Genomic DNA, 26,712 nt, shown 5'->3' with positions numbered 1-26,712 from the left:
GTTTTCAATTTTTTATTTTTTTTTATTTTTATTTTTTTTAAGATTTTATTTATTTATTTGACAGACAGAGATCACAAGGAGGCAGAGAGGCAGGCAGAGAGAGAGGAGGAAGCAGGCTCCCTGCTGAGCAGAGAGCCTGATGCGGGGCTCGATCCCAGGACCCTGGGATCATGACCCGAGCTGAAGGCAGAGGCTTTAACCCACTGAGCCACCCAGGCGCCTCTGTTTTCAATTTTTTAAAAAGATTTTATTTATTTTATTTGACAGAGAGCAGTAGACAGAGGGAGAAACAAGCTCTCTGCTGAGCTGGGAACCCAACACAGGACTCCATCCCAGGCCCTCTGGATCATAACCTGAGCTGAAGGCAAACACTTACCCGACTGAGCCACCCAGGCGCCCCTGACTTAATTTTTAATTAGAGCTGTACATCTACTTGGAGACTGACTAGTTCTCTCTCACTCCATTAGGATCAAAAGACTATACAACTGAGTAATGGAGAACACCTGATGTCTTGACTCCCACTCCAGTTCTTTTTAACTTCTAGACTCCCCACTTGATATTAGTAGATAACAGTATAGTCAAGTACATTTAATAAGTGAGATAGAAACTGGATGGGGTCCAGTGATTTCTAAATTTCTAAAAGCTATTTTAAAGCCGTATTAGATATTAATTAGTATGTTATTCATAACTGTACTGACACTGGTATTGTCATTTGAGCTGTGAGAAGAAAATCACTATAGCAATGCAAGTTTTCATGAAATAAGACATTATTCATGAAAGAGGAAGGGGTTCCTGGCTGGCTCAGTGGGTTAAGCCTCTGCCTTCAGCTCTGGTCATGATTTCCCTGGGATTGAGCTCCGCATCCGGCTCTTTGCTCAGTGAGAAGACTGCTTCCCTCCTCTCTCACTCCTGCCTCTCTGCCTACTTGTGATCCCCCTCTCTTTCTGTTAAATTAAAAAAAAAAAAATCTTTAATGAAAGAGGAAAATGACTTTTTTTTTTTAACTTAAATTCGCCAGTTATCTTGACTGCTATTCTGGTTCCTACCTACTTTTGTCTGGGAGCCTAAGTATCAACACATCAAAGAGAATAAATGAAAGAAAAGTAGCAGCAGCAAAAAAATACCGGTGAGGTCAAGTATAGATAAGAGCTGGCCAAAAAAAAAAAAAAAAAAAAAGCTGGCAAAGAAGGTCACAACAGCGGCCAGTTTATACTAATGACTTTTTCTACTCATCAAAACCCAGTAACTGTGCTATTGGAATTAATGCAAGGAGCAACAGAACTGTTGAGCATGTTTTTATTTATTCATCTAACTCCCTATTTGGTAAGCCAGGATGTTAAAGCTAGACAGTAAGAAGTGAAGTGTTTTGCTAGGCGAGGACTGCGACCTCACTAAATTTGTCCTTTGCAAAAAAAAAAAAAAAGTGGGGGGGAATGTAATTAACTTACAAGCATTGGCTTTCATAAACAAAAGTACCAGGTTTAGGTAAAAAAAAGTATTCAGTAAGAAGATAATTTGAGTTTTATATACCTACCAGGAACCACTTAGAAGAAAAATAGTACTTTATTGAAATTTATGAAGACTAAAAAGTCATGTTAATAACTGTGACAGTGTAAAGCAGCAACTATTTGCAGAGTTGACAGCCAAAACTAAGAGAATCAAGTATAAATACACCAAAATAATGAAAAAATTAAAATCTAATTTAAATTATGCTAAGTATAAAAAACACCTTTTTCTCAACTTAGAATATAGATATATATTCTATCCAGAATTCTATTCTAAACTCCATTTAGAATATACATGTAAATATATTTATAGGATCTATAGATAGTAGGAAATACATGTAAAATATATAGATATATTCTTAACTTCAGCCAGTACAGCTGTAATCATGCTAAATACTCTTTGTCCTTTTTTGAGTTGCCATTGTAAATGACAAGTGTTTCTCTCAAAATATATACTTCTTTTCTTTTTTTTTTTTTAATAAAGATTTTATTTATTTATTTGTCAGGGAGAGAGAGCGAGTGAGCACAGGCAGACAGAGAGACAGGCAGAGGCAGAGGGAGAAGCAGGCTCCCTGCCGAGCAAGGAGCCCGATATGGGACTCGATCCCAAGACGCTGGTATCACGACCTGAGCCGAAGGCAGCCGCTTAACCAACTGAGCCACCCAGGCGTCCCCATAGTTCTTTTCTTTATGTACTCATACTTAATGTTTTATCTCACTGTTCCCTTTTCTTTTTTATTGAGATATGATTTATATACAGTGAAATGTGCAAGTCTTAAGTATACAGTCTGATCGGTTTTGACAAATGCAAACATTTGTTTAACCTACACCTCTATCAAGGTATAGAATGCTGCCATCAAGCCCAGAAAACTTATATCCTCTCAGCCCATTGCATCTCCAAGAAGCAAACAGTATTTTGATTTTTTTCAATATTGGTTAACGTTGAGTGTTTTGTAATGTCACAGCAATGGAATCATGCAATAAGTACTCTTTAAAAAAATATTTTATTTATTTTGAGAGAGAGAGCGAGCATAGTTGGGGAGAGGGGCAGAAGCAGAGGAAGAGAGAAAATTTCAAGCAGACTCTATGCTGAGTGTGGAGCCTGATCTAGGACTTGATCTCACAACTCTGACATCATGACCTGGGCCAAAATCAAGAGTTGGTTGCTTAACTGACTAAGCCACCCAGGAACCCCTAATAAGTATTCCTTTGCAAGGTAGCTGGGTGGCTCAGTTGGTTAGTCTGCCTTCAGCTCAGGTCATGATCCTAGGGTCCTGGGATTGAGCCCCACATTGGGCTTCTTGCTCAGCAGGGAGCCTGCTTCTCCCTCTCTCACTCCTACTGCTTGTGTTCCCTGTCTTGTTGTGTTTCTCTCTGCCCAATAAATAAGTAAAATCTTTAAAAAAAAAAAAAAAAGAAAAGAAAGAGAGAAAGAAAAGAAAAGAAAAAATAAAGACTGGGGCACCTGGGTGGCTCAGTCAGTTAAGTGTCTGCCTTTGACTCAAGTCATGATCCCAGATTCATGGGATCAAGCCCTATGTGTGTGGGGGGGGTGTCCCTGCTCAGCGGGGAGTCTGCTTCTCCCTCTTCCACTCCTTCTGCATCCCTCCACCCTTCAGCTCCTGCTGTCTCATACTTTTTCTTTCCTATTTTCCACCTTTCTGGTTTTGTTGTTGTTGTTGTTCTCTTTTCTAGGGGATTTCTCCCAATTTCATGTTTCAACACTTAAAATTATTTTGCTTCTGTGTTAGGGTAGCGAACTTCCAAGATGGCCCTCAAAGTTCCTGACCTCTATGTAGTCCCTTCTCAAATTCTTCAAGGTAGTTCTGTATGCCCAACACAAACAAGGTGGAAGTAGTGTGTGACTTGCAGAGTTGCTCTGACTTGTTCTCTCTTGGATCATTCACTCTGAGAAAAGTCAGCAGCCATGTCATGTCATGTGGATTTCCAGTGGGAAAATCCACAGAGTGAGGGACTGTGGACTCCTGTGGACAGCTAGTACTACCTTTTCAGCCCTGTGAGTGAACTGTCTTGGAAAGCTGGTCCTCCACTCCAGCCAAGTCTTCAGAGGACTGTCACCCAAGCTAACATCCTAACTGCAATCTTATGAGAAGAATCCCACCTTGCGGTTTAGACCAGAATCACCTAGGTAATCCACTCCAAGATTTCTAATCCACAAAAACTATGAAATAATTGAAGTTTGTTGTTATTTTAAGCCAATATGGTTTTTGTTTAAGATCTTATTTATTTATTTGACAGAGTGAGAGACAGAGAAAGAGGGAACACAAGCAGGGAGAGTGGGAGAGGGAAAAGCAGGCTTCCTGCTGAGCAGGGAGCCCAATGTGGGGCTCGATCCCAGGGCCCTGGGATCACAACCTGAGCTAAAGGCAAATGCCTAACGACTGGGCCACCCAGGTACCCCTTAAACCAATAAGTTTTGAGGTAATTTATTAACAGCAATACATCATTAAAAGATACTATTTTATTTTTAATTCCCAAGAGCTCTTTCATATTCTCTGAACATGTCATTTTATTAGCATTTTGTTCTTGCAAAGATAAAGACATAAAACATCTAGAAATCAACATATAAACATTTAAAATGTAGATTTGTCCTTAAATCACTGAAATAATTTCCCCTGTAACAAATCACATATCAACTAGCAACATGATGGTGATAGATAAGTTCCAAGTTTCTATGGACCGATAATAAATGATAAATCTTACTATACCATTATAAGCTGGAAACATAACTGATAAGACTTAAGTCCAAAAATAATCACTGATTTAGTGCAGTGGATATCAAGAAGAGCGGGTATTTCTCCCTAATGGCATTTGCCAATATCTGGAGACATTTTTGATTGTCTGGTCTCTAGGAGAGCTATTGATATCAGAAATGCTGCTAAACCTCTTACAAGCACAGGGCAGCCCCCTACAACAAAGAAGCATCCTGTCCGATATGTCAATAATGCTGAAGCTGAAAAACCCTGGGTTAGTATAAACCCAAGAAGACAGAGTTCTGAAAGATCAATTGTATTAATATTTTAAGCAGTGACTCAAATGATGAAACAGACTACTTGCTGGGGGAATGGAGACAAAAGCTTTTGCAAAATCAATCATTCTCTTTGCTACTTTAGCTTTTTGTTTATAATTATTATAGACTTGAAAAAATATCTACAATGTAAAGTGAATTATAGCTATTTATGTGTTTCCCCATTTACATTGTGAGTACTCTTTTTTTAAAAAAGATTTTATTTATTTATTTGACAGGCAGAGATCACAAGTAGGCAAAGAGACAGGCAGAGAGAGAGGGAGGAAGCAGGCTCCCCTCTGAGCAGAAAGCCTGATGCAGGGCTTGATCCCAGGACCCCAGGATCATGACCCCAGCCAAAGGCAAAGGCTTAAACCCACTGAACCACCCAGATACCCCGTGAGTACTCTTTTTGATCAGATTTTATTTGTTTGTTTGTTTGTTTGTTTGTAGAATGGGGCAAGTTGGGGCAGAGAAGAAGAGAGAGAATTCAAGCAGACTCCACACTGAGCACAGAGCCCAACAAGGGGCCCAATCTCATGACCCTGAGATCACGACCTGAGCCGAAATCAAGAGTCAGATCCTTAAACAACTGAACCACCGAGGCTCCCATTTTGAGTACTCTTAACTACTCTTAACTCTTAACTCTGGGTATTCTTTTTTTTTTTTTTAAAGGTTTTATTTATTTACTTGACAGAGATCACAAGTAGGCAGAGAGGCAGGTACAGAGAGAGGAGGAAGCAGGCTTCCTGCTGAGCAGAGAGCCTGATGTGGGGCTCGATCCCAGGACCCTGAGATCATGACCTGAGCCGAAGGCAGAGGCCCACTGAGCCACCCTGCCACCCCAACTATGAGTATTCTTAACTGTTTAACTGGATCCTTTGTGGGTTCTTGTTGATCGTGTAATACTTGAGAAAAGGTGACCAGGAATTAATAACTCAAAAGTACTAATTAGAACTCTAAGGTCTCCCTTTCCAGAAAGCCCTGTAATTCTAGCAAATCATTGATAAACAGAACCCAAAAGGTAAAAGAGTGAGAATTAGGAGGGAAAAAAAACCTACAAGGGTCCCTTATGTGCCTGAGAATATTTCCTTCCACCTGTCTACCTTCCTTTGTGCCAGACAAGACTAACATATCCTTTCTCACTCAACCTCTGTGAGACTCTAAGCTCAAGGACAAAGGCTATCTTGTATGTCTTTGTTTCCCTTTGTGTCTCCAGCCCCAGCACCTTATCTGGCACATAGATGGAATTTTGAATCTTATGAAGCAGCTGTAACACACGTTTCCATGATTATAATTGTCTTAGGGGCTAACTATGTGCCAGGCGCTGAGCTAATCATATCTCATATCTTGCCTCATTTGATCTTTACCACAACCCTATGGGCAAATATTGTTAACCTATAGGATAGACAATGATAATAACCCATGTTTATTAATCACTTTCTCAATGACGCTTCACATACATTAATTTATTTAATCTTCTCAATAACACTGGAAGGTAGGCACTATCATTATCTTCATTCTAAAGAAGAAACTGAGGTACAGGGAGATTAAGTAATTCATCTAAGCTTGCCTGGCTGGTAAGTGACAGAGTTGTGAATCCAGGTAATCTGTCCTCAGAGGCCACACAGTTAACTCCTTCACTACAGTGAACTCCCTGGACAAGCTTAGCAGAAGGAACTTGTCTTGATTAAAAAGCTAATAAAGACTGGGGCGCCTGGGTGGCTCAGTGGGTTAAGCCTCTGCCTTTGGATCAGGTCATGGTCTTAGGGTCCTGGGATGGAGGCCCACACTGGGCTCTCTGCTCAGCGGGGAGCCTGCTTCCCCTCCGCCCCTGCCTGCCTACTTATGATCTTTCTCTCTCTCTCTGTGTCAAATAAATAAAAAAAAATTTTTTTTAAAAAGCTAATAAAGACTGAAATTAGTATTTAAGCCAAGACTTTGCAGTTCTAAAGCTCATACTTTTTCATGCAGTCTAATTACCTCTCTAAAGATAGAAATAATCTATATTTTCTTTGGGGCAAGTTGAAGATTTTTCTCAATAAAAGTGTCATTTTTTAAAATAAAAATCAACCTGGGGATGGGTTAAATGGGTGGTGGGTGTGAGGGAGGGCATGTGTTGTGATGAGCACGGGGTGTTGTATGGAAGTGATGAATCACTGAATTCTGTTCCTGAAACCAATATTACACTGTATGTTAAGTAACTGGAATTTATAACTTTTTTTAAGATTTCACTTATTTTATTTATCAGAGAGAGACTGAGAAAACAGAAGCAGGGGGAGTGGCAAGCAGAGGGAGAAGCAGGCTCCCCGCTGATCAAGGAGGCAAATGTAGGACTCCCTCCCAGGTCCCTGCAATCATGGCCTGAGCAAAAGTCAGACGCTTAACTGACTGAGCCACCCAGGCATGCCAAGTAGCTGGAATTTTTTTTAAAAACTTGAAACTACCAAAAACAAAAATAAAAACAACCAGCCTACACTATATTCTTTCTTCAGATGTGTAAAGCGTAACACTTAAATAGAAAACACAAAGCAGGGGCGCCTGCGTGGTTCAGTGGGTTAAAGCCTCTGCCTTCGGCTCGGGTCATGATCTCGGGGTCCTGGGATCGAGCCCCACATGGTGCTCTCTGCTCAGCAGGGAGCCTGCTTCCCTTCCTCTCTGCCTACTTGTGATCTCTCTCTCTCTCTCTCTCTGTCAAATAAATAAATAAAATCTTAAAAAAAAATAAAGAAAGAAAAAGAAAACACAAAGCAATATGTATATTTTCTAACACTTGCCTTTCCCCTTCTGCTAAACTAGTTATGGGAGCCACAAAATAGGTCTCATGACAGTAACACCCTACTGAGCAAAAAACCTCACAAATATCCTGTTAAATAATCACAGGTAGATTTAGTAATGGAAAGATCAAGGTATAACGTAACAACTGTCACCAAAAGTAAATTGCTATAAAGATAATTTCTGTGAGTTGGGTTCTATGAGAAGCAAAGTTGTAGAGCAAGCTTACCAACGGGTATTCTTAGGATCAACAACGGTGCAGAAGGTACCCGAATGTTGACAGCCGTAGCTTGAAGTTCAGTAGGATTCTTATTATGTCCCCTGGTGAACAAGTTTTCCCTAAGGAACTGTGACATCTAAATCTGCAGAACACAGAGTTACAGGGATAGGAAGCACAAATTCCCCACAGTGGGTCTGATGTTAACTACGTCCTATCCTACTTCGACTTCTTGGTTCCTGGAACCATGTATTCTACATAGTACGGACCCAGCACGATAGAAAGCTTATTGATTTAACATGTGTACTGCATCCTGGAAGTTGGCATCCCAGCCTCAGTGTATTATATCAACGCTGGTATCTTGGCTGTTACATTCAACAGCTATCATTCCATTGTGTGGGTGGCATCTGGGAGATGTGATGGAACCCGTGGATCTCATGGTCATATACCACTGCGGAAGTCTTTGCTGTGAAGTGGCTCCTTTGGTTGCATGCAATCATGTTTGTGGATCAGACATTCTAAGGATCAATAACCCTTAGATACTGGTGTTGTTGAAGGCCCTGTGGGTAAGAAAGGCAAATCCATACCTAGAGTACAGGTCTGTTCCTATTAGAACAAATCCCTGGCCCCTCCAGGATGGAAAGGGCCTGGCACAGTCAACTTGCCACAGAGGTCTCCTTGAAAAATGGCGCCGTACCAGTGGCTCAGCAATGAGCTCAGACATGTCGTTCTCACCAGCATATCTTTATTGCTTGGGCCTTCCTGCAGAACAAAGTCCTCTGGTGGGTTTTCAAGGCTTACGGTCTGTTCATTTAACATACTCACTTCCTTAAACCTTTTCACCCCTTCTTCCACTGCCCGCCATGGCGGCTGTAGCATTTCCAATCCACTTGAGAAGGGTGGTCACTTCCTTCAAGCTTCTGAGAGCCATTTTAGCGATGCATCAACACCTTCTCCTGGAGTTCTCGCCAGGGTGTTAAAACGTGTATCCCACAATAGTACTTCTAGGTTGGTAAACGCTACTTGATCCTACTCTACATTTTATTTTATTTTTTATTTTATTTTATTTTAAAGATTTTATTTATTCATTTGACAGAGAGAGATCACAGGTAGGTAGAGAGGCTGGCAGAGAGAGAGAGAGAGAGAAGCAGGCTCCCCGCTGAGCAGAGAGCCTGATGTGGGACTCGATCCCAGGACCCTGAGATCATGACCTGAGCCGAAGGCAGCAGCTTAACCCACTGAGCCACCCAGGCGCCCACTCTACATTTTATTTTTATCCCTTAATCTAGTGCTCTTAGAATTAAGTCCCACAGATACTCAGCTGCAGAGATACATGACAGCTGGGTCCTGCAGAATCTTGAGAGTATATTACCTTTCTTTCCTAGCAGGCCCAAGGTTTCCCTGTTCATTTTTATTGTAACTGTAGTCATTGACCTCAGGGCTAGGAAGGAAGATGGGGATAGGCCTTGAGGGAGTGTCCATGTGATGTCGAAGGGCACACGCCTCTTAATCATTTTCAAGTCAGAGGAAAGCATTAGTTCTTAAGGAAGGGGCCTCTTCTTAAGTTCAGAAGGCTTGAGGGAATCCGGGGCATCAAGATCTGAATGTATCAACCTAGATGTCCTCTCTCAGGAGACACTTTTTCCTAATCAGGGCCCTGACTTTACATAACAGACTTGACTAGGTTGACAAGTTAACATTGGAGAACTCTGTTAGTCTTCATATTACATCACGGGCCTGGTCCTCAGCTGCTTCTACCCTTCTACTATGGAAGAGAGCTTCTTAATACAAGCATAACCATCTGATGGTGCTTCACGTCCTTGTGATTCGCAGGTATTGTGTTTTTTAGAAATTGGTTTCTGGCATCCCTGCACTGAGCACATCTCTCAGCACCATTTTTTCACCAGCATTTGCTCACTTTCTGTGTCACATTGTGGTAATTCTCACAACATTTCTTAACTTTTTCATTATTATTGTATTTGTCAAGGTGATCTGTGATCAGTGATCTTCGATGTTACCATTGTCATTGTCTTGGTGTATCATAAATTGCACATATAAATGATGGCAAACTTAATCAATGAATGTTGTATGTGTTCTGACTGCTCCACCTATCAGGCAATTCCCCATGTGTGTCTCTCTCTCCTCCAGCCTCCCTATACCGAGACACAACAATATTGAAATTAGGCCAGTTAATAACACTACAATGGTCTCTTAGTGTTCAAGTGAAAGGAAGAGGTGCATGTCTCTCACTTTAGATCAAAAGCTAGAAATGACTAAGCTTAGTGAGGAAGGCAGGTTGAAAATCTGGATCGGCTGAAAGTGAGGCCTCTTGCACCCAACAGTTAGCCAAGTTGTGAATACAAGGGAAAAGTTCTTGATGGAAATGAAAAGTGGCACTCTATTGAACCCACGAATGATAAGAAAGCAAAATAGCCTTACGCTGATATGGAGAAAGTTTGAGTGGTTGGATAGATCAAACCAGCCACATCATTCCCCTAACCCAAAACCTAATGCAGAGCAAGGCCCTAACTCTCTTCAATTCTGTGAAGGCTGAGAGGGGGAGGAAGCTGCAAAAGAAAAGTCTGAAGCTAGCAGAGTGTGCTTCTTGAGGTTTAAGGAAAGAAGCTGTCTCCATAACATAGAAATGCAAAGGGAGGGGGCACCTGCATGGCTTGGTCAGTTAAGCGTCCCACTCTTGATTTCAACTCAGGTCATGATCGCGGGTCAGGAGATTGAGCCCTGCATGGGCTCACACACTGGGCATGGAGCCTGCTTAAGACTCTCTCTCTCTCAAAGGAAAAAAAAAAAATGTGTAAGGTAAGGTAGCAACTGCTGATGTTAAAGCTGCAGCAACTTATCCAGAAGATCAAGCGGAGATGGTTCACGAAAGCGCTGCACTCAATAAATAAAACCGGGGCATCTGGTGGCTCAGTGGGTTGAGCCTCTGCCTTCGGCTCAGGTCATGATCTCAGGGTCCTGGGATCGAGACCCACATTAGGCTCTCTGCTCAGCAGGGAGCCTGCTTCCCCTTCTCTCTCTGCCTGCCTCTCTGTCTACTTGTGATTTCTCTATCTGTCAAATAAATAAATAAAATCTTTTAAAAAAATAAACAAAACAGCCTTCTGCTGGCAGAAGATGCCTAGAACTTCCACAGCAAGATCAAAGTCAATGTTTGGCTTTAAAGCTGCACAGCACCGACTGATTCTCTTGCAAGGGGCTAATGCAGCTGGTGGCTTTAAGTTGAAGCCAGTGTTCATTTACCATTCCAAAAGTCCTGGGGCCCTTAAGAATTCTGTTAAACCTACTCTGCCTGTGATCTATAAATGGAGCAAAGCTTAGATGATAGCACATCTGTTTACAACATGGTTTACTACCTGCTTGCTTAGAAAAAAAGACTTCAAAATGTTACTGGTCATTGACAATGTCACCAAGTCACCCAAGAGCTCTGATGGAGATGTACAAAGAGGTTAATGTTATTGTCACGCATCACACAGCATCCATCCCGCAGACTGGATCAAGGAGACCTGGAACAAGACTTGAAAGTCTTATTATTTAAACAAATATATATATATATATATATATATTTTTTTTTTTTGGTCAGAGAGAGAGGGAGAGAGAGCGAGCACAGGCGGACAGAATGGCAGACAGAGGCAGAGGGAGAAGCAGGCTCCCTGCCAAGCAAGGAGCCCGATGTGGGACTCGATTCCAGGACGCTGGGATCATGACCTGAGCCGAAGGCAGCGGCCTAACCCACTGAGCCACCCAGGCGTCCCAAACAAATATATTTCTTAAGGCTATAGCTGCCATGGATAGTGATCCTCTGATGAGTCTGTACAAAGTAAATGGAAAACCTTCTGGAAAGGATTCGCCATTCTAGATACCATTAAGAACATTTGTGATTCGTGGGAAGTGGTCAAAATACAACATGAATAAGGGTGTGGAAGAGGTTAATTCTGACCTTCCTGGATGACTTTCAAGGGTTGGAGACTTCGATGGAGGTAGTAACTGCAGATGTGGTGGAAACAGCAAGAGAACTAGAACTAGAACTGGAACTGGAACTAGAACCAGAACTGGAACTAGAACTAGACCTAGACCTAGAACTGGAACTAGAACTAGAACCGGAACTAGAACTAGAACCAGAACCAGAACTGGAACTGGATATAGAACTAGAACCGGAACCAGAACTAGAACCAGAACCAAAACTGGAACTAGAACCGGAACTAGAACTGGAACTAGAAGGGGATCCTGGAGCTGGGGCTTCGTGGCTACAAACTCATGACCAAACCTGAACAGCTGGGGAGTTGTTTCCTCTGGATCAGCAGAGAAAGTTGTTTCTGGGGACAGGAACTAGTCCTGGTGAAGATGCCATGAAGGTGGCTGAAATGACAACTAAGGACTTAGAATATCACATCCACGGTTAGAGCAGAGGCAGGGCTTGAGAGGACAGACCCCAGTTTTGAAAGAAGTTCTACTATGGACAAAATGCTACCCAACAGCATCCCATGTGACAGAGACATCATCCATGAAGGGAGAGTCGATCAATGTGGCTAAAATTGTCTGATTTTAAGAAATTGCTGCAGGCATCCCAAACTTGAGCAACCGTCACCCTGATCAGCCAGCAGACATCAACATCAAGACAGGGGCGCCTGGGTGGCTCAGTGGTTTAAAGCCTCTGCCTTCAGCTCAGGTCATGATCTCAGGGTCATGGGATCGAGCCCCGCATTGGGCTCTCTGCTTAGCAGGGAGCTTGCTTCCTCCTCTCTCTCTGCCTACTTGTGATCTGCCTGTCAAATAAATAAATAAAATCTTAAAAAAAAAAAAGACAAGACACTTCACCAGCAAAAAGATTATGATTCACTGAAAGAGGATGGTTAACATTTTTTAGCCATAACTTATTTTTAAATTAAGGTACGTACATTGTTTTTGTAGACACAATGCTATAGCATCCTTAATAGACTATGGTATAGTGAAACATAGCTCTTACACGGAATGGGAGACTAAAATTCATTTGACTCACTTATTGCACTATTCACTCTATGGTGGTAGTCTGAAACCGAACCTGCAGGGTCTCTGAGGCCTGCCTGAAAACTTGCGGGGGGTGGGGGGGATCTCATTTGTTTTCACAGTTAGCCTTTAATTCATTATCCTTGATTTTTCATTGTCTCTTTTGAAACTCTTCATTGCTTCCAGCAATAGACATCCAATACTATTGTCTTTATAATTACTACTGTCTCCTGTTTCTCAATGCCTCGTACTCTACACCAGGGTGCCCTCCCTCACACTGGTGTGCCAACCCAGTCCATCATCTGAAAATGTTAACAACTGTAACCCTGTCTTGGGACTGTGCTGCATCTACGGCCAGGGATGGGGTCCTCATTGCCAGCCGGGCAGCAGGGGATCTAACTCCATATTTATGGGAGAGAGAAAGAGAGAGAGCACACACACGAGCTCATGGCTGGAGTGGTTGGGGGGAGGAATGCATGGCAGAGGGAGAGGGAAAAGCAGACTCCCCACTGAGCATGAAGCCCAATGCAGCGCTCGATCCCAGGACCCCAAGATCATGACCTACGCCAAGGGCAGATGCTTAACTGAGCCACCCAGGTGCCCCCCAAGTCCCATGATCGCATCTGCCTTCCTCCCCTCGGGCACCAACTATCACAGGTTCGATTTCCCATGGAGCCAGGCAGACAGTTTCTAAGGGAGCTCTCTCAGGATACCTGGAAGGAGACTGGAAGGAAGCAAGACTAAGCAAAGAAAGAAACTGCACTGCAAAGCCGGCCCAACAAAGTGTTGACAATCCTGTCAGGGAGCTCAAATCTGCAATTGCCCTTCTGAGTTACCCGAAGTTCAGGGGAAGCGCCTGGCATTTATATGTTCCTACCAACCAGTCATTAGATGCTGGCTGCCCTGGGAAAAGGTGGAGCCTTGGACAAGGTGGCTCTTTTCAGCAGAGACTGATTTGCGTTAAGTCCTCAGTGCTGACGAGGAGATCTGGACCGCGCAGAACAGGATTCATGAAAATGATGCTTACAAGCTTTTCAGAACTCAGGGGAACCAGGATGGGAAAAGCCTTCAAGAAGAGGAAGTGTTTGGACAAGAACAAGCTTCTTGTTCTCCCATAACTGTCTGCTTGATTTGCTAGTGAATAGGATTGGATTCTAGTTCCAAAATTTGCTCTGTAAAATAATCTCACAGATTACTTTGTTGATAAGACTTCTAGAAACATCTGAAAAAAATAATTATTTCCTGAGTTTAGAACAAGAGACCCCAGACAGCTTAACATGTTGATTATAGTTCTGCTTTAATAGGATAAGATTTGAAAATACATAGATATCCAGGGAGAAAAGTAAAGCAGTATGAATTATTGAGAACATACTGTGCTTTACTTTGGATGTTCCATTTCTAATTATAACAGCAATCCTACTTCTCAACGAACAATGTCCACCAGCTCTGCAAACACATCCAGTGGTAACATTAGAGTAATACACTTTACACTGGACTTGTCAAATGGCCGCTCTATAAATTCATCATGTGTTGCATCTGGGTTTCACATAAGAAAAGAGGCATATCTATAATTCACAACCAGAGTCAGGTTTCTGAAGACTTAGATATGAAATATTGCTTGTCAACTTGCTTCTCAAACTGAACTTTTAAAATAAGTATAATTTATTCTTTAAAGCAATTTTATAGACAAGAATGGTCCAGTTAATTTCATAATGACATTGGTTGAATATGATACAAAGGAAATACAGGTATTTTCCAGGACAATAGGATAAAGGAAGCTTTAAGAATTCACGAGAGAAAAAAGGTAATAAAACCTAAACTTCTTTTTCAGATGTTTTATAGTTTCCATAAGACCTTTTGTTGGAAAAGATTTAACTATGATACATAAAATATATTGAATGCACTGCCTGACATCAAGATGGAAACTCTTTTACACAATAAAATTCTCTTCTGGTCCATCTTGGACCAAGTCCTAGTTGTCTGATGGTGAATTTCTCTTCAGAGGCTGAACGTTGTAATAAAATGCATTGTCTTCATCTACTGATTAGTATTCTTCTTCAGTTTCAATTAAGCCACTTCCAGATCCTGATCCAGAGCCAGAGCCAGAGCCAGAGCCAAACATAAAATAGTCCTCAAAAAGAGGGATGACATAATTGGAGTTCTGGGGTCTTGTCATTCTGAAGTAAGAGAAAAATGAAAGGGAGAAAAAAAAAGTAAAGTTTGAGACTTAAGGAATATAATCATAATAAATTTTTTAAGATAGAAAATTAATGCAGCCAGCTGGTTGCTCAAATTAAGTTAAAAGTTTCCCAGTTATTCAACACTTTGAAACAAAAAACAAAGCAGACCTTTCCACATGTTTGCCTATACTTATACTTAACTCATTCTATTTATCAGTCAACATCTATGCATTGCAGACTCATAATAAACAATGCTACTTTTCTTACCACTAGCATAGTAATTCTGTACTTGGTAAATTTAAGGAGTCATTTATTTAAAAAAAAAAAAGAAGAAGAAGAAGAAGAAGAAGCCTTTCCCATTTTCTTCCATTAAAGAAAGGACAAACAAGTGTAAGTTAGCTTAGATAGATGACATTTTTTCTAACATAAAATTTCTACAAAACTAATAATTCACAAAATATCAACAAAACTCATTCTTAAGAAATTCTCTAACTAGGGGCGCCTGGGTGGCTCAGTGGGTTAAGCCGCTGCCTTCAGCTCGGGTCATGATCTCAGGGTCCTGGGATCGAGTCCCGCATCGGGCTCTCTGCTCAGCAGGGAGCCTGCTTCCCTCTCTCTCTCTCTGCCTGCCTCTCCGACTACTTGTGATTTCTCTCTGTCAAATAAATAAATAAAATCTTTAAAAAAAAAAAAGAAATTCTCTAACTAGTTAAACATTATGTTTACCACCAATTAATTAATTTCCTCTCAAAAAGTAAGTGTATTCATTCAGCTGGGCTCAGTTTGGTGGTTAGAAGTCCACTCGGCACCAAAGACCAGAGGAATGGTGTTACCCCTCAGTGGTAGAACAAGGCAACTAAGCATCTGAGACAAAAATTAATATTATAGTCTATGGGTCATGTTTTCCATGAAAATAACAATTCACAGGCCATATAACAGATTGGAGCTTCATTCATGCATGCATTCAGTAAATATTGAACATCCGATCCCTGTTTTAAGTGCCTAGTTAGGAATGGGGACTGACAGATGAGGTCCCTGCTCCAGAAATTTAGAACTTGTTGGGGAAGACAGACAATAAAAAATGAATAAATTAGGAAAACACGAGGCGGTGCTAAATGCCTTGCGGAGAAGTGAAATAGACTAATGTACTAGAGGGTGACCAGCAGGTTAGTTACACTGTGAGGTCAGGGAAAAGGGATCAGAGCTGGAAACACAGATCGGTAGCGCCATATGCACGCCTGCACATGCACACGCACAGTGGAAGCCACAGAAGAGGATGAGGTCACCTAAACAAAATTGCAGATCAAGAAAGGGCCTTGGACAGAGTCAGGGCCACACCAACAACTTATTAAATACTGCACAGAGGAGAAAGAACAATCAGGGAAGCAGAAGAAAACTCAAGATAAGGTGGGGCCATGGAAGCCCAGAGAAGAACGCATTTCAAAGGGAGGAAAGAAGGGTTGGGGTGGGGGCGGTCAACTGTTTTTGAAGGTAATTAAGAAGCTGAGTCAGGAGAGGAGTAGAGAGGAAACAGTGGGTAGGTTAAGCAGGAGTAACCTCGACCTTAGCAAGGACTCTGAGTGGAAGGTGGGAACAGAAGTTCAAACAGAAGGGGGAGAGGAGCGAGGAGATAGGAAGCATCCCTTTCGGTAAGTTTTTCTGTGCAGAGAAGCAGATGGCTGGAAGGGACGCAGAATCAAAGAACAGAGTTCACCGGACTGTACGAGATGCTAGAGAATGTCTGCACACCGACAGCAAGAAGATACTGGGCTCAGAGGAGTGACGGCAGAGCGGACGTCCTAGAGAAGTGAAGCCAGCTAGCGGATAGCGAGGAAACCCAGAGATGGGCGACAGTAAGGAAATACCTCGCTCTCTGGGCTAGAGGGGCAATGGAAGAAGGTGGTATTATCTGATCCCAGCATCTGGCAGGAGAGAAGCCATGGAGGAGGCAGCGGTAGGGCTTGAGAAGAAATATCCTGGTCTCCCCCTGCCTCCTATGCTCCCCCATCTCCCTCCTGTGCCTTCCATTGGCCAAACTCAGCCACAGACCTGGGAGCCTAAGAAAGGCAGACAGTGGGATGAGCCCTCACTCCCCACCCAGTACAGAGCAAGAAGGGAAATGGAATGGACAGGAGGGCAAATGGGCCCAGGACTGATACAAGAGCAGAGACGGTTCATTCGTAAGTGTCAGGAGTGTGAGAGTAAGAAGGAAGCTTTCCTGGCTGGGGAAAGGGGAAGACCTAAGAGATTTAAGAAGAGAAGAAATGGTGCAAAACAGTTGTTTTGGAGAACTTGGGTTATTCCTCTAACATTTTAGATTTAAATGAATTACTATGGAAACCCCTGAGTTAAAACCAAGGAGGATGTTATAAAATCAGTTTCAGGCTTAATGCTGTGGGCTAAAAGCGGCAGCACAGGAGCAGGATGGCAGACTGGCATTTTGAGGGTGGTGATGACGTCATCTCTCAGGCAGTGAATGCCAGTGATGGAGAGAGTCACCGGGACCCTTCACCGGGACCCTCAGACGGATGATGGTCTTACCTGGCGTGGACTTGATGATCTACCCAGCTTCAAGGAGACTGACTTTCAACGGTTAATCTTTTAAATCTAAGGAATAAGCCTTCTACAAGAATCCTTTTCATAGTACAGTTTTGCTGTGTGTTATATAACTTTGATATTCATTGAAATAATTGATGCAAAGACAATTCCATTTTGGTTACTTACAAATTCCTGTTGGATCTTTTTTGCAAGTTTAAAGCAGGTTTGAGTTGATCAAGAAGAGGTCTGGCTTGCTCTCGGACAAGTCATGGCCATTTATTCTTCCTTTCCCTAATTTCTTTTTCACTACTATCTAATCTCAGTACATTTTTATCGCCCCTCAAAGATCCCGCACGTGTACTCCCCTCTCTAGTCCTCTCTCTCCTCCAGCCCCCCAGGACCACTCATCTATCTCCCACCTTTATAGATTAGCCTATTCCAGACATGTCATGTTGATCGAATCATACAACATCTGCTTTCTTTCACGTTGCGTAATGTTTTCAGGACTCATTCATGTGATAGCATGTATCAGGAGTTTGTTCTCTCTTTGGGCCAAATAATAGTCCGCTTTATGGAAAAACTATGTTTTGTTTACCCATTCAGTTGACAGACTCCAACTGGGTTTCAATGGATACTGTGCTCCGCTTACATAAATAATGTTCACTCGTTTCCAGTACTTGCTGGTGAAAAGCACTCGATGTCTGTCTCTGCCCCCACAAAAAGACCTTACAAAAGTATAGATGAGGGGCGCCTGGGTGGCTCAGTGGGTTAAAGCTTCTGCCTTCAGCTCAGATCATGATCCCGGGGTCCTGGGATCAAGCCCCACATCGGGCTCACTGCTTGGCAGGGTACCTGCTTCCCCATCTCTCTCTCTGCCTGCTTCTCTGCCTACTTGTGATCTCTGTCTATCAAATAAATAAATAAAATCTTTTTTAAAAAGTATAGATGAATCGTGCATTCTTGCGCATCTCAAATGCCAGTAAACACAGTAATGTTTTATTACATACTGTGCAGCGAGAACCAAACCATCAAAGCAAGAGGCTGAAGGTCTTTACCTTCTGGACAACGCTCCCATCTCCAAGCCGAGATCTTAGCAGATATGGGTGAAAGGAAAATAAGGGAAAGTTCACTTACAAAGAAGGGTCGGTCCTCAGAGGAAGGATTCTCTCGGATTCCCCTGGAAGCAGGTTGAACGTGGGTCCCTTTTCTTCGATGCAGTTTGCAGAATTGCCATCAGGATTGCAGCGTACCCACTGGTACCTGGCTTTGCGCACAGGAAAACCTGCCCAAACAAGGAAGCTACATGGTTAATTCGTATCTCTTATACTGCTTCTAATCACCCTGTTCCTTTTTGATTCAGTTGATTCTAAATTTGGCAGAAGGTAAGGTGTGGGCCAGTTTTATGACCGTAAATATAACATGTGTACCTGCTGTGTGCCAGCCTTTTATACACATTGTCCTCACAACAACCCTGAAAAGTAGCCCAGAGTTTAAGGTTAGAATAGGGCTTTGGCAGGGGCACCTGGGTGGCTCAGTCAGTCAAGCATCTGGGATCAGGTCATGATCCCAGGATCCTGGGATCGAGCCTTGCATCGGGCTCACTGCTCAGCAGGGAGCCTGCTTTTCCCTCTCCCACCCCACCCCTCTGCTTGTGTGCCCTCTCTCGCTGTGTCTTTCTCTGTCAAATAAATAAATAAATAAAATCTTAAAAAAAAAAACAATAATAGGCTTTGGCAAACAGCTGCCTGGAGTAAAGTCCGAGTTCTGCTACTGGTGAACTGTACTTTTCTAAAAAAAATAAAATAAATAAAATAAGTAAATAACTCTTAAAAAGGGGCGGGGGCTGGGTGGCTCAGTGGATTAAGCCTCTGTCTTCGGCTCAGTCATGATCCCAGGGTCCTGGGATGGAGCTCCACATCTGGTTCTTTGCTCAGCAGGGAGCCTGCTCCCCCTCTGTCTGCCTGCCTCTCTGCCTCCTTGTGATCTCTCTCTCTATCCAATAAATAAATAAAATCTTAAAAAAAAAAAAAAAAGCAGCATCAGCTCTCTGGAGACTGATATCGATTCTCCAGGGTAGATTATTAAACTTTTTTAAAGCAAGGAACACTATGCATTGTGGTAACATGTGTGTGTGTGTGTTTAAGACTGTATTTACATACATGCTTATGTGCAAGTATCTTGAACCTCTGAACAAATACAGAACAAACAGCCTCCCTGAGGGAATTGGTAGGCAGAAGACAGTGGTACGTTACTGCATATCCTTTGAAGCTTTATTTATTTATTTTTGAGAGAGAGAGAAAGAGAAACTGGGGGAATGAGTGGGGGAGGGGCAGAGGGAGCCGCATACTCCCCGCTGGTCTGAAGGCCAGTCGTCCAAAATGGGTTAGTTCTGTCACTGCCTGGAGCCTGGAGGTAAGGTAGCAAGACAACATGCAATGTCTGCCCCTTACTGGCTGTGGATCCTTGACCAACTTACTTAACCTTCCTGTACCTCCGTAGATCGAATAATGAGATATAAACGCTAGGTTCTTAGAATAACACTTGGCACCAGGTTCGAGCTCTCGCCATGCTAGTTTCTCTGATGAGGAGGAAGACCACAGTGACCAATCTCTGCTAGTGGACAGCTTATAGGGATCAAGAATTTAAATACTCATTCTACCATTTAGTACCTGATTCTCAATTTCTCATCGTTTAAAGATGAATAACAGAGCCCCAAAGAGTTCCAGTCCAAACGAGATAACAGTATGTAAAACATCTAGCACAAATCTTTAGGTATGGTATTTACCATGTTTCGTTTTCTTTCTCCGTCTCTGATCCTTTCCCAAAACAGCCTAAGTCTGACATCTGGTCGCTACTTAGAAGCCCCGTTATTGTACATGGGGTAGAAACCCAACCTCTCCAGCAGAGGGCGCCAGCTTCACACTCTGTGCCGGCCAGACCACGGCTGTCCAACAGCATTAAGACCAACACACAGGTTATATTCAGTGTTCCAGCAGCCGTATTTTTAAAAGTAAAAAGGGGCAAGCGAAATTAATGTCAACACATTTTACTCATCCAATGTATTCAGATATTGCTACTTAATATAAATATATTAAGCAATATAAAAGTTATTAATGAATATTTTACAGCTTCCTTTTCATGTAAGTCTCCAAATCTGGTGTTTATTTTGTACTTAACAGCACATGTCAGTTTGGACTTTTGCCACATTTCAAGTGCTCGGGGGATATTGTTCTGGACAGGGTAGGTCTCGGCATTCTCCTTTTACATGCAACTGGTGTGCACGCAACTGAGGTAATGTTTGCAGAGATAGGAAGTTACACAGAAAAGCAAAACTAAAACTTTAGGAGGAAGCATCTATTTTTTCACCCACATAACAAATACAACTTTAGCCAATTAGTGAAAACAAATTCTAAAATACAAAATCCACCCTCCCACCCCAGAATTCAGAATCTCAGTTTTTTGAAATTTATAGAGGGATTTCTTGGGGAGCCTGGCTTGCTTAGTGGGGGAGCATAAGACTCTTGATCTTAGGGTTGTAAGTTCAAGCTCCACGTCGGGTGTAGAGATGACTTAAAAATAAAATCTATTTTTTTTTAAAAAGGGGCTTCTTTTGGGGGAGTGATGGGAGACTGTGGTGATAGTTGCATATATCTATCAATATACATTAAAAAAATTGAGCTACACACTTTTTATTTTTTTAAGAATGTATTTATTTATTTGAGAGAGAGAGAGGGTGAGTGAGCGAGAGAGAGAGAGAGAGAGAGAGCGAGCACAAGCCAGAGGAAGAGACAGGAGAGAAGCAGACTCCCACTGAGCAAGGAGCAAGGTGCAGGACTTGATCCCAGGACTCTGGGATCATGACCTGAGCTGAAGGCAGATGCTTAACCGACTGAGCCACCCAGGTGGCCCTGAACTATACAATTTAAATGGATGAACCGTATGGTTTGTGAAGGCTATTTCAATGAAGCTGTTTAAAAACTTGTAGAAGTCTCCCCCTCCCCCTCCAAAAAAAGTTTATCTAATCTGGGGCTGATCATTTTCAGTCAGCTCTAAAATAAAAAGCATGGTTACAGACACAAAGTTCCTGAGGTATCTACTGAAGAGTATTGGCAGGATGTGAATTCAACAGTGTCAGCCTCTGCTGTCATGGGACTACCTTGACTCTATCTTGCTTGGGAGCAATGTCTTATGATTACCGTAATTGAAAGAAAAAAAAAAAGAAAAGAAAAGGGAGAATGCTAGTGGACACAAAGGTTATCTTTCTCAAAAGCCCCACCTGCTGGATCTGCTGGTTAATTTTGTGGTGGATTCCAGGGAAAAGAGTGGTTTTATTTAGAATCCTTTCCCTCACCGTCCCCACCACGATACGCGTGTGCGCGCACGCACACGCACACAGGCACACACATACATAATGTCACTAGTCCTGCTTTACCAAAATCCTTTCTAAGAATGAACATTACTCCTGTCATCCCTCTGCATCTTTCTTAAAAATTATTTTTACTTTTTATTTTATTAAAGTAGTCTCCATGGCCAACACTGGGCTTGAACTCACAACCATGAGATCGTAAGTCATGTGCTCTATGAACTAAGCCAGTCAAGTGCTCCTCTCTGCATTTTTTTATACAATTATATCAAAATTTCCCTAACATCATCACAATTTACCAATTTCCTGTTCTTAATGGAGATTTGCTACAGGTGTGTTACAGCAACTTAAGCGGAAAATGTCATGGGCGGGTTAAAAAAAAAAGATCCTTTTTGGTCATTGTTTTGGTAACATTGAAACAGGCATCACATCACTAAGCTGGAGTTGCTTCCTATTGGACAATCAATTCCACAAGACACGTAAGGTTCCCCCAACCCTGCATGGTTTGATAAGCTATAAACATTCCAAGTTTACTTTCAATTTCTCTCTCTCTAACCCTCAATTCAATGGTAAACTTTATAGCAAGTCTACCATAGTCAAAGCAAGGGTTTTTGTTTTAAATAAAGAAAATCTCAAAGTCATAAATTCAAGTCTCATAAGGGGCCCCTGGGTGGCTTGGTCATTAAGTGTCTGCCTTCGGCTCAGGTCATGGTCCCAGGGTCCTGAGATGGTGTCCCACATGAGGCTCCCTTCCCCCTTCCCACTCCCCCTGCTTGTGGTCTCTCACTATCTCTCTGTCAAATAAATAAAATCTTTTAAAAAAAATGTTCGAGTCCCATGTTGGGTGTAACAATTACTTAAAAATAAAATCCTTAAAGGGGCGCCTGGGTGGCTCAGTGGGTGAAGTGTTGACTCTTGATTTCAGCTCAGGTCTTGATCTCAGGGTCATGAGTTCAAGCCCCTTGTTGGTCTCCACACTCAGCATGGAGCCTACTTAAGGAAAAAATATTTAAAGAGGGAGGGAGGGAGGAAGAAAGGAAGGAAGAAAGAAAATCTCTAATCTACCTAGAAGACGACCAAGCTGCAACAGAAAGTTAACTCTGACCCTGAAACCAGATGACCACTTCTAGCATTAACTAGTTGTAACCGGCCTAAAGCAAGTCTCAAATATTTCTCAAGAGATTGATCTAAAGAGCAAATGAGATGGTGAATGCAAGATCAATTGCATTCCAACACCAAGGGCACTTCTCCTTTGGAAATACCCTCGTTTTTCAGTTCATTCACTCTATCCTTTTTGGTTCCTTTTCCAACAAAGAGCTAAACCTACCAGGTAATGACATAAATGCTAGTACTTTATACGTTTTCATAAGTTTCTTCACTTTCTGATGAATACCTACTACGTAAGGAAAGTTTTTGCTGTTTAAAAGATTTTATTTATTTATTTATTTGAGAAAGAGAGAGAGAGCACGAGCTGGGGCAGAGGGAGGGGGGAAGCAGACTTCCCTCTGAGCAGGGAGCCAGACGTGGGGTTTGATCCCAGGTCCCCAAGGATCATGTCCTGAGCCACTCAGGTGCCCAGGAATGTTTCTGTTTCAATTCCAGTTTTACCTACTGAATCTTAGCAGAGAATGTGATATTTGGGGGAAATCTCGACTATATAAAGACTGACTTAGCTCTGGCAGAGGTGGACCCCCCCCACACTAATCACTCGAGTTTGTGCTACAGATGTAGACCTTGCTACTCAGGATCTTGTCAGAACACATTAGGGAATTATTTCATCAAGCTCCAAATTTTTCCTAGAAGACCCAAGACTGTTTCTTAAAATCAATACTGCTTTATGCTTTAAAAATGACAGATTATAAAAAAATTTTTAAATACATAATTAGTAGAAAAGTTTCAGCAACATTATTTGCAGTTATTTTCTTCAATAATTGCGTAACAAGAAAAAAATTATTTTATAAGTTTCCAATATATATAATGAATATATCTGAGATTATCTGTACGATTTCATTTCCACCAGAAGTAAAAATGGGACAACTAGAAGTCACTTCAAAGAAACAAATCCAGGACATGAGTGTCACTTAAGTCACTATTTCTTGCACAAATTGGGAAAATTTAAAGAATTTTCTCCTGTAAATTCTCCCGTCTGTTTATCAGGCCATGACCTTCTGCCTTATTTAGACATGATCCCATTATTTACCAAAAGAAAAAAAACTGTATTCTTCTTAAAAACTGGTCGTTTCTGTTGTCTTCATCATAAGGATATTAAGTTGTTTCAGTCTGACTAAACAACCCTAAATGATAAGGAAATCTAACAAGAAATTTCCAAATGTAATATCTCTGGGCAACAGCACAAATACTAAAATTCACTGGTCTCTTTTTAAACCAAGAGGGTTTGTACTATGTCTAACCATAGTTGAATTTTCACTAAGAACTCAATTTAAAAAAAGAAAAAATACACAAATCTACTCTGATTTTTAAAATATATCACTTTCCACTGTTAAAATAATTATGACACTACCATAATATGTTAAAACTTGGGACTGATATAAACCCTTAGGGAGAGGTAGGTACTCTCTCAATGGTTCATCTTCTCCTGTATTCCTTTCTGGAGTTTTTTAAAAACTTTTTTCATTTAAGATTCAATTTAACTAACCTACGTATATTATTAAGTTTCAGAGGTCGAGTTTAGCGACTCATCAGTTGACCTTCCTTGAGGTTTTAGAAGTTTATAAACTATACTTTTTTTTTTTTAAGATTTTATTTATTTATTTATTTATTAGAGAGATGGAGAGAGAACACAAGTAGGCAGAGCAGCAGGCAAAGGGAGAGGGAGAAGCAGGCTCTCCACTGAGCAGGGATCTCGATGTGGGGCTCGATCCCAGGACTCTGGGATCATGACCTGAGGTGAAGGCAGCTACTTAACCGACTGAGCCACCCAGGCGCCCCAAACTATATCTCTTCATCCAAAAATAAAAGAGTACGTTTGGAGCATGGTGAGAGTTTACGAGGCCACACCTGTCTCAGGGTGTCATTTTTCTTAACTAAACTCACATTAAAGAGTTCAGCATCCCCTCTCCATCCTTTCTCTTTGCCTCCTTGCCTATGAAATAATACATTCTGTACCTTAAAGTGAATATAATCATTTGTGTGGACCCCGGGGCTTGCAAAGATAGAGGGGGAGGGGGACGAGATCCCACGGTCTTACCTTGAACTGAAGAATCCAAAACCAGGAGGAGGGCAAGAGCCAGGGCGAGCCTACTGCCCAAGAGGAGCGGCTGCATGGCGACCGGTTCGCGTCAGCTCTTCTGCCTGCACGCTGACCTCACGGTGAGGAAATGCAGCAGGGTGCACTCTGTCCCTTTTAGAAAAAGTTCCAAAACCTCAAACCCTGCCCAGAACCCACGTCATGATTTCCTGAACAAATAGAGATCCACATCAAAACCCAGCAAGATAAAAAAAAAAAAAAAGAAGAAGAAGAAGAAGAAGAAGAAGAAGACAGCAAAAGCACTATTCATACCCGTTATGAAACTTCACTGGACTCTCCCGGGTCTGCTTTTTCGAAAGTTTTGTTGTTTGCCACTTGCCTGTGGGTAATTTTTTCCCACTAAAGCAGCAGAATCAGCATTCGGTATAGTCTGTTTTTTCCTTTCTTCAATGAACCACCTCAACACCAGGTGGTTAACCAGAGAGTGTGGACTGCCCTGGGGGCGAAGGGGGGCGGGGAGCTGGGGGAGGGTGGGGGCTGCCTTTCCATCCCTGAGGACCTTCCACCTAAAATACCCCTTCATCAGGGGTAGCCTAGCTCACTGAGTCATGCTCCAGAAGTGAGGGTTCAAAGCGGAGTTGTCCTCTAGGAGGAAGTGGCCTCCGATTGCAGAGAGCCGGCGTCCTCTCCGCGGACCCGCCGCTTGCCCTGGGACCGCGGGGCCTCCCCTCTACCTCCCAAACCCGGGGAGGACTTCCGGTTGGCAAGAACCGGCTCAGACAGAGAAATGATGTCGCGTTCCTCTGCTCCTTCCCACCAAGTATCTCTCACGATGAGAGAGCCGTTCCACGTACACTTTTCCTCTGTTCCCCCGGTAAGATTGTTCACCTTGGTTTGGGCGCTCCCTGGCCTTGGAGGAGCCGGGGAATCAGAAACAAGCCGAGCGGTCCTCTCGGCGGGCTGCGGGAGCTCAGAAAACCCACCCGGGTCACGGCCCCGGGTCCCAGGTCCTGGGCAGCGCGCCGAGACCTCCGAAGGACGGTGGGACACCGGGTACAGACAGTAAACACCAGTGGTTATCATGTGTTCTGGCCCTGGGGGCGCACACTGTTTCCTTCTATTCAAGGCTCAGCCACTCTCCATCCCAAGGCCTCTCCCTCCAGCCCCCCTTTCCCTTCGCACCCTCAGGACTCTCCAGTCCTCTGAGGCGAGGGAGGAGTTTCCCTTCTCTTGTCTTCAGCTTCCTGCTGATTCCTTTACCATTTCCTGCTGAGGACAGGCCTCAGAGTCTAATCGCTGGGGAGCTGTGGTGCAGAGTCCCGGAGGGTCATGAAGAAAGGCCCTCTTGACCGTCCTCAGAACCAGCTGTGAGTGCGTCCAGGGACTCCCGTTCTGCTGTGAGGTCCCCCCCAAGTCACAACCCCACTGGGTTCCCCACTATGAATATTGGTGTCAGCTTGAAATAACAGCCCTCATCCTCCGTCCCTTTTAACCCTATCACCAATTTAAAACCCTGGCACCATCAGGGTTTTATAAAACCAATAATAGCTTGATTTCTTGATTTCTTAATACCCCATCAGTAGCTTCAGTAAAGTCCTGCAAAGCCTCAGGACCACTCAGAGCTCCCTATGGTGATTCTTTTTTTTTTTTTTTTTTTTAAGATTTTATTTATTTATTCGACAGACAGAGATCACAAGTAGGCAGAGAGGCAGGCAGAGAGAGAGAGGAGGAAGCAGGCTTCCCGCTGAGCAGAGGACCCTGGGATCATGACCTGAGCGGAAGGCAGAGGCTTTAACCCACTGAGCCACCCAGGCGCCCCGCTATGGTGATTCTTTAAAAAAATAAATAAATGAATGGTTTGGGGTTCTCAAACATCCCTTCTTCTCCCATTATT

At 42.7% G+C, this 26,712-nt stretch overlaps 1 protein-coding gene across 3 annotated transcripts; it reads right to left on the bottom strand.

Moving 5' to 3' along the window:
• Window positions 1–13,809: 13,809 nt before the first annotated feature.
• Window positions 13,810–26,017, bottom strand: SRGN (serglycin). 3 transcript variants are annotated; one of them, XM_082715114.1, is made up of 4 exons: window positions 25,131–26,017; window positions 24,819–25,027; window positions 18,382–18,529; window positions 13,810–14,706 (listed from the first exon to the last, which is right to left on the bottom strand). In XM_082715114.1, the coding sequence occupies exons 2-4, from the start codon at window positions 24,892–24,894 to the stop codon at window positions 14,574–14,576; spliced, it is 357 nt and encodes a 118-aa protein (XP_082571240.1). In that variant the 5' UTR covers window positions 24,895–25,027; window positions 25,131–26,017; the 3' UTR covers window positions 13,810–14,573. The 3 variants fall into 3 exon arrangements, with proteins under 3 accessions (XP_082571240.1, XP_082571239.1, XP_082571241.1); XM_082715113.1 differs by having other exon boundaries at window positions 24,819–24,971; XM_082715115.1 differs by having other exon boundaries at window positions 24,819–24,971; window positions 25,707–25,974.
• Window positions 26,018–26,712: the final 695 nt, after the last annotated feature.

Source organism: Mustela nivalis (genome assembly GCF_964662115.1).
Source record: "Mustela nivalis genome assembly, chromosome: 2".
In the NCBI taxonomy this organism is placed as follows: Eukaryota; Metazoa; Chordata; class Mammalia; order Carnivora; family Mustelidae; genus Mustela; species Mustela nivalis.
This window is presented reverse-complemented; position numbering and strand designations above follow the sequence as displayed.

Bases quoted from the DNA above. Each gene is read 5' to 3' on its own strand.
- SRGN (XM_082715114.1), bottom strand. From the start codon at position 24,894: ATGCAGCCGCTCCTCTTGGGCAGTAGGCTCGCCCTGGCTCTTGCCCTC. The intron at 18,530-24,818 runs GTAAGACCGTGG...TTGTTTGGGCAG, and splicing joins TTTGGATTCTTCAGTTCAAG to GTTTTCCTGTGCGCAAAGCC. The intron at 14,707-18,381 runs GTAAGTGAACTT...CTCTTACTTCAG, and splicing joins CTGAGGACCGACCCTTCTTT to AATGACAAGACCCCAGAACT.